This window comes from Malania oleifera, chromosome 10, assembly GCF_029873635.1.
Source record: "Malania oleifera isolate guangnan ecotype guangnan chromosome 10, ASM2987363v1, whole genome shotgun sequence".
NCBI classification, from domain to species: Eukaryota; Viridiplantae; Streptophyta; class Magnoliopsida; order Santalales; family Ximeniaceae; genus Malania; species Malania oleifera.
Genome location: NC_080426.1, coordinates 23719760 through 23728278, shown reverse-complemented (window position 1 = coordinate 23728278; position 8519 = coordinate 23719760). Strand labels below are relative to the sequence as shown.

The 8519-nt window shown below is 31.0% G+C and overlaps 1 protein-coding gene across 1 annotated transcript; it reads right to left on the bottom strand.

The window, feature by feature from the left end:
- Positions 1-925: 925 nt before the first annotated feature.
- LOC131166142 (ent-kaurenoic acid oxidase 1-like) lies at positions 926-4375 on the bottom strand. Its single transcript, XM_058124447.1, has 8 exons — positions 4052-4375; positions 3079-3556; positions 2625-2891; positions 2316-2405; positions 1943-2021; positions 1587-1693; positions 1365-1486; positions 926-1262 (listed from the first exon to the last, which is right to left on the bottom strand). The coding sequence occupies exons 1-8, from the start codon at positions 4282-4284 to the stop codon at positions 1172-1174; spliced, it is 1467 nt and encodes a 488-aa protein (XP_057980430.1). The 5' UTR covers positions 4285-4375; the 3' UTR covers positions 926-1171.
- Positions 4376-8519: the final 4144 nt, after the last annotated feature.

Below are 8519 nucleotides of genomic sequence, written 5' to 3'. Positions count from 1 at the left end.
GGCCGAACCACGTTAAACTACGGTGTTAAACTTTTCTCGCTTATACTTCTCATATTTATTGTGTTATTCATTTTGCTTATATTGTGATTAAATTGCTTGTATCTTGCCAAATCTTATTATTTTGTAGAAAAGTATAATAATCTACCAAAGAGTCTATTCACCCACCCTTTAGACACAACTCTCTAGCCAGATCTAGGATATTTGGATATAGGTTATTGGACTCAGATCTGGATATGGGTATTCATACTTTTCGTTAAAATTTAGGATTTGAGTCAAATACCTGGCTTTGAGGATTTCTACAAAATTTTCATTCAAAATTTCGAAAAAAAAAAAAAAAGAAGTTTGAATTTTAAATCTTGAAAATTATTGATTCTTTTAAATTTTAAATTTACGAAATATGTATGACCCATTCTTGATTTATTTCATGAACAATTGAATCACAAACCTAGAACAAACAAAACCAAAAAGATAAAAAGATACTAATCTTTTTATTCTTCCTGTTTCTTAATCCTTAAATCTGCAAATCTAGCCCTTCTCTTTGTTGTCTCTACCCCCAATATTCTTACTCTGCCCTTCAGTCCTGAAATTCAGAACTCAGCAAGCTCCCAATGTGCAACCTCCCAGCTTCTCATATTCAAACCTCAACCTCTCAATCGCTCCATTTTTTTCTCTTTTCTCACTTTTCAATATCCAATTTTCTCTCACCCACACTTTTTCCAATAACTAGTTCTTCTCCAGATCCCCACCCCCACTCCCCTCCCCTCCCCTCCCCTCAATCTTCTGAAGATCACTACTTATAGGCCCATAGTAGAACAACTCAACTAATTATGATTGATCAATCAGATTCAAATAGATTGATTGATTTTTTTTTCTTTTTAATTATGATTATGATTTGCAATTTTCAATCCGTAACTAAAAACTCTTCTTGTACAAATAAATATGAATTTTATTTATTTTTATTCATTTCCATGTGAAATGAGTCCAATTATTGCAATGGAGTGGCTGCACTCTCCACAACTTACACATATTGCAAGAAAAACCCTTTGCAGCCTCATCCCACAAGAAGCAGAAACTTAAAAGTCCTATTTTATTCCCACACAAGAAAAATAAAGGTCCTAAAAGACCATGCAACTGTTTTTATTTGCAAGAAAACATAGACTGGTGGAGAATTTTAGAGTCTTTTGATCCTCGCCAAGCAATTATCAATAGGCCTTGTATGCGGTAGGTACATCAACGGGGACTTGGGATTCAGCCTTTCAAGCCTGCAAAATCAGAAACAACATATACAAATTTGAAAAATGTATATGTAACAGTATTAGGAAGGAGAAAACAAAAAGGACGAAATGGCTGCAAGGATATCTCACCGATACTTGAGGAGGAAATGATGAAGAAAAATCGAGATTTCAACCTTGGCAAGATCATTTCCAGGGCACAATCTGCTTCCTGCACCGAAGGGAAGGAATGCTCCAGCTTTGGGTGTAAAACCCTGCGCCAAACATAATGCACATCAGCTTATTATAGAGGCCAATATTTGCAGAGACGGGAGTTTTGGAAATGCACACATCACACATACTAATTCAACTTACTTCCCATCTGGAAGGATCAAATTTCTTCGGGTCTGGATAGGTTTCGGGATCATAGTGAACAGTTCTAAACCAGGCCAGCACTTTCCAGCCTTTAGGAATGACATAACCTGAAACCGGCCATTTTCGGTCAGTAAATCATTATTTGATACTTGACACTTCCATTTTACATCCCAGAGGTATCGTTATATATGCTGCTTTTCCATTCATTGGTTGCAGTTGAGAATGACATGATCTCTTCTAGACACACAGAAATTTTTGCTTTTGTTCACATCCCTTTTTATGAAGCGTGCAAGAACATTAAGAGAGAGTTCACTTCATTCGTTAGTGAATGTTACCAAATATAAACATAAACTTACCGCCTATGTTGACATCCTTTTTTGCCTCTCGAAATACCATTAATGAAAATGACACCAGGCGAAGAGTTTCATCGATAACCTTCAGTATTTATCGTGAGAACAAGAAATATGGACTTAGTAAGAGAGATGAGAAAGAAAACATGGATATTGTTAAGAGTCCAAAACTAAATTAGCTAACCATGTGTTTGGGAGTATGGGTTTTGGGGTTTTTAGTTGGATTTGTGTGGGTTTAGACAACACATAGTACAACTGTACAAAATTGTATGAGTTTCTTCAAAATCTGTAAAAATCCAATTCCGGACCCTGAAACCCATGCTCCTAAAGGCACTACCTAAAATTCAAATGAACAGGAATTGAAATCACAAACACATACATCAGAAAGATACTTCATTTGTCGAATTTCCCTTAGTGTCATCCCCGTTTGATTAGATGGCCTGTTCCTCTCTATCTCCTCTTGCTCTGCCTACAGTGCAGTCAAATGTCACTAGGAAGCAGTGTTCAAAACCCAAGAATGTTAAAACTATGAAGTAAAAATCAACTAGGCGGAACAATTATCAAACAGTGACACATGAACCAGTAAAAAGGCTAAAAATAAGCTGAGTAAACTAAAAATAAGGGAAGAACACTTGCAATCGATGTGCATGATTAGTGATAAAATGCTCATTCAAATGAAAAGGAATACCCTAGCTTTCTGGAGGAACTCTGGGTGTTCTTGCAGTAACACAGTTGCCCACGTGGTAATATGTCCAGAGGATTCATGGCCAGCATTCAAGTACATTAACATTACATCAATTATTTCCTCATCGCTCAATTTTCTACCATTCTCATCTTCGACATCCACCAGGGCATCCATCATATCTTTTTTCTTCCCTGTCACCGGACCGTGCTTCCTGTGTTCCCTTCGCTCTTTCACTATAGATTTAAAAACAGCCACAAGATTTTTCCGAGCCTGAAATAAGGATGACCATTTCAATCCAACACATAAGAAATGAAATCTTGAGGATAAATCAATGCAATTTAGGAGGAATCAATGGGAGGACAACAATACTAGTTAAAGAAAGGTAATCTCAAATAATTAATCAGCAGTTGGCATTGAATATCTTAGAATGAACAAGGAGAAGGTAGTTAGACCTCACCTTGAGAGCTTTGTGGTAAGCAAATCCTGGGATATTGATTGACATGGCTCTTACTCCATAATTAAGGGCTGTATATTCCTTCTCCAAAGCCTCCATCATTGGCTCACTGGCCTCACTGAGAAAGATGTGCATGATTATTCGGAAAGTAAGCTTTCGCATTTGTGTTAGGAATTCAATTTGCCCCATGCCAGCCCATTCATCTAGTGCCTGTATAACAATCTTTTCAATGAACTCCAAATACACAGACAGCGCTTCATGACCGTTGATTGGTGCTGCTGTTAAACGTCGGAGACGCTTGTGTTCTTCGTAAGAAATCCCAATAAATGATTTCTCTCCAATCAGCTCCACAGTTGAGCTAGGCCAACCAGGCTTAAACCCCTCATCATCATTCAAGACCCTTCTGTTTGTTTCAGGTGCCGTAACAATGATGCTTGGGCTTCCAAACATGAAAGCTTTGTAAATTCCGGTATTCCCAAATCTGCATAGTTACAATCCAAATGATATTAGAGAAATTGAGATTCAGAAAACTTTCACTTTAAACTCAAAAATTGAAAGAATCAACAGAAGAACATGAAAATGATTTAATTTATTATTATTATTATTATTTTTGGAATTAAACCAGCCGTGATTTTATTAGATTTTGGCAGCAATAAACACAAGCCTAAAACTTGAATTTGACATCTAAGCTTGGACTGAGACATTAATTACTCGCAACTGTACATTAAACACAAGAGTAATACTTTATTCTGGAAGTTTAGGCCATTTATGGCAGAAGAAAAGATAGTTTCTGCCCAACGGGCAGTTTGAATTGGGTTCAAGTGTTCGTGCATGTGTTCCTAAGGTAGGCACGAGAAACATGAACACATGATTAAAGTGTTCACCCATGTATATCAAGTGCCTAGTAAGGATTCCCCCGTCCTAGATTCCATTATTGCTTACAAAATTCTTCATTGTGAGATTAGAGAGAGATGACCTCTTGTAGAAATCAGCAGTGAAGGAGTCAGGATCATTGGACTTGAAAGCTCTGAGGAAAGACCACATATTCCCAATGAGAGGCCAGCCCATGTCTCCTGGAGGAAGAGAATACTTCAAATCCCCCAGTTGGGTCTCATACAGCCAGCTGTTTGCTCTGTTCCTCACCCATTTTACACCCAAAAGAACCACAAAGAAGGCCCAAAGGACCGCCCAGATAGAACCCAACTCCATTCCCACCAACCTTTTCAATGCTTAATCTCTCTTTTTGCTGATTTTTCTAATGCAGCCCGCTCTGTCCTTCCCATCCCACTCCCATTACGTATTTATAGGTGTATATTTTGCTCCTTCGGTATTATTTATTTATTTATTGCTATTTTTGAGAGTATATATTTTTTTTGCCTTAAATTTAAATTTTTATATTATATTTTATTCAAATCTATATAAACTCAAATTCAATATTTTTCCCAAACACATTATAAGGAAATAATTATTTAGGAAAGATTCTAGATGACATCCAACCTGGAAAGATGAGTGTGGACCCATATGAGCGTAAACTCTATATCTTTATTTAATTCAAACACCTTCACTCTAGGGAGCAGCTCTTCATAGTATGGAGTCCTAAGCGAATAATTTAATTAGAGATTCTTAATATTTTATTTAAAATTAATTTCACCCAACAGAATTTCATAAATAATATTAACATTATTATATTAAAAATAAAAATTAGGGGCTCCAAAATTTTTGAGGCCCTAGGCAAGCACCTCAGTTGCCTAAATGTTGAGCCGGCCTACTTCACCCCATGTGTCTTTGAAAACTATTAGAAAAATCCCATGAAGTTCAAATCTATTAAAAATATGGACCTTCCGCTAGTTGATCGTTAGTCATCCATTAAATAGAAGTGAAAAAATAAGTTTTTACTCTTAATAAAATAATATTTTAAAATGATATCGATTTAAATAAATTAAGTTGAAAAAATTGGAGAATATAATATCTTGAAAACTGAGTAAACAAATCGAAAACTTAACCAATTCTCGATCTGAATGATTTACTAGTTCAATTATTTTGGATCAACTAATTCACATAAGTAAGAAAAAATAAGTTTATTATTGCTTTAAAATTTTTTAAAAAAATATATTGCTTTAATTTTTTTTAAAAATATATTTAAAAAAGGATATCAACTTAAATAAATTAAATTAAAAAAATTGGCCAGTGTGAAGTCTTGAAAACCGAATAAACGAATTGAAAACATAATTATTCTCAAATTAAACAGTTTATTGGTCTAATCACTTTAAGTCAATAAATTAATGTAAGCATGATAAAATAATGTTATTATTATTTTAAAAATTTTAAGTATAATAAAATAAAAATTACTGAAAAATCATAAAAATACTGAATAATTATAATATTGCAAAATATTTGTTAGTTGTAATTCCATAAAAATTTAATGGCGAAACATGCCATAAAATAAATAAAATATAATTGAAAAATTTTAAATTTAAGTAACTTATCAAACAAAATACTAAAAAAACATAAATTAAAAATTCAAATTTCATACTTCATAAATTAAAATTATAAATTGAAATGTGAGTTGTTCTTTGTGTAAAATATAAGTGCTAAATAGATAAAGAACACTCAAATTTATATTAATGGATTAACTTTTGATCTAACCAATTCATCAATATTTTTAAATTTTATTCAAGTTTTTATATTATTAAATATGAGATTCAATTAGATTAAATATATTTTTCATATATTTTAATTTTTTTAAATAATAATTTAATTATATTGTCATGCTTATGTTAGTCGACTAACATAAACTAGCCCCGCTAGTTAAATTTAAACCTAAGAGTTTCTTTTTATAGTTTTCCAAAACATGGGGGGTGGAGTGTGATTTTCAAAACACTCGAGGAGTATTACTTGATTGATGATTCTACCCTATTAAATATTATCATTTCTTTAATAAGAGCCTATATTGTAGACTCAGAATATTAAATGCTGTTCTTTCTTTAAGAATGGCATTTAATTAATTTATTAGTAATATTTCTCCGAATATTAAATGCTGTTCTTTCTTTAAGAATGGCATTTAATTAATTTATTAGTAATATTTAATGAACATTTGGAAACCAAAAAAAAAAATACTGAGGACAAGAGAATGGTGTGGCTTAACATTTTTGTATAGGATTCAAATTTTAAAATAATTATTTATCTAAAAAAACTTCGACAAAAAAAAATGAAAAAATGTTTAGAGGATAGTGGGATTTACCTAAAAAAACATATTTCAATTAAAAAAATTGAATATGTATATTTCATATACGTTACATGTCGGTAGTAGTTTAAAATGGTAGAAATTAATATGTTGAGATTAAGTTATTTTTACTTTATATTAATGTAGTAATTATAATTTTTAACTTGGAATTAAATTTAAATATCTAAATAAATGTTAAAAAAATAATTTTATCATTATTATTGTATACATTTTAACTATATATTTTAAATTAATTTATGCATGCTTAGTACTTTAAATATCAAAGTTGCTAACTATTGTTTTACTTTAAAAATTTTTAAGAGCCTAATTTGAAATATTTTTAAAGTATCTTGTGGTATATAAAACATCAAACTAAGATTTAGTTGGTATTTTAATGTGAATTTTTATATAAATAATCATATTAAATTTTTATTTAGTATTTCAAATTATATCCTCAAATTGCATAATAAATGAGATGGTTAATATTTTGAAATCCTTGTTTGTAATTTTTTTATTTTCGTAACAATTAATAACAATTGCATTAAGAGTTTAATGTACCATTAATACTAGTTAAAAATCAATTTCTTTGTTAAAATCAATAATAATTAAATTAATTTGTTATAACCATCGGCAACATTTAATTAATAATTAATAATTGAATTGGATATTAAATAATTAACCAATAATAATATATATCTAACTACATATAAAGCAATATAATTTTACATTTACGGAGCCAGTGGTACTTGTGGATGGTGGGAGTTTACTCTATGAACTAACAGAGACGTGGATAGTGAGAGTTCGTTCTGTGAGTCCGCGGGATCCATGGATGGTGAAAGTTCTCTATAAGCCAACGGGAACCGTGAATGGTAATAGAAATGTGTTTCGGGAGTCAAGTTGGCTGAACGTCCTACTGATACATAGAAGTCGTGTCCACATCCAGACTTTACCCTGATCAACGAGACCTGAGGGCGGAGGACGTTGATCCGTAGATTTGGTGCCGCACTAGGGGGTCAGAAAGGCTCGTTGGTGGCTGGAGTTCCTATGTAATCAATATATATATAATTTTACACAAATAGAAATAAAAAATTTTTAAAAATAATAATAAAAAAATTGAAATTTGTCTTCCTATTATAACAAGTATTCTTAGCAAGCATATATACAATGAATAAAAAATAATTGTGGAATATTTTATAAGTATTATGATTTAACGACTCGTTTGGTTCATGAAATAATTATCCTAAGTGTCGCAACATCCCGGAAAAAAGGGTCCGGAATGGCGAGGAATAATAAAATTAAAAGTTCAAGGGAGTTGCCACTAATCTATTATTTACTTAAGTGTGTTTAGTTCACCTAATTACTATTTGTTGATTGATCTCTAGATTAATCCTAAGTCAAGAAATTAGTAATTTCAGTTTGCTTTTATCAGAGTTAAGATTGTGAGTTTAGTTATGCGAGAGGAAGATACTAGTATCCCTTATACACTGTTCTATGTACGGTACATAATTAACCATGAATTATCCCTAAATTAAATTTAGTGGTCTTTAATTAAGTCCTTTCAAAAATAAAATAAATATTAAATTTTAAAATAAAATATACAATAGGGTACGATTTATGAATGTCTAATAAGACCTCCAAATGAGGGGATCTTATTAGATAAACCCCATTTAGAACTAATATAGGTGAGGTCTGAAATACTTATTTACTCTTTGTTTAATCATTTGGACACACACACAATAAAATAATATATATATATATATATATATATATATATATATATATAAAATAAGTTCATTAAATTTGATCAAAAAGAGTCTTCAAAATATTCCCATATTTTTTAAAAAAAATTTAAATTTTTTTCTAAAAATTTTTCAACATTTTTTTTACAATTTTTTGGGATTTTTAAAGACTCTTTCTCATTTTTTCTATTTTTATTTTTCTATTTTTTTATCCAACTCAAAATAACTCAAATAATTTTTATTTACTTTTTAAAAAATTTTAAATATTTTTTTTAGAAGTTTTCTAGTTTTGAAAAATTAAAAAATATTTTAAAATCAATTTTAAAGTTAAATAAATGAACCGATGGTTTGAAAAAAGTCAAATCGGTTCAACCAGTCTCTACCAAGTTTGACCCGATTGGGAAGAGTGGCCACGTCATAGCTAGTAGAGGTGACACGTGACATTGATTTATTATTATTATTATTATTATTATTATTTCTTT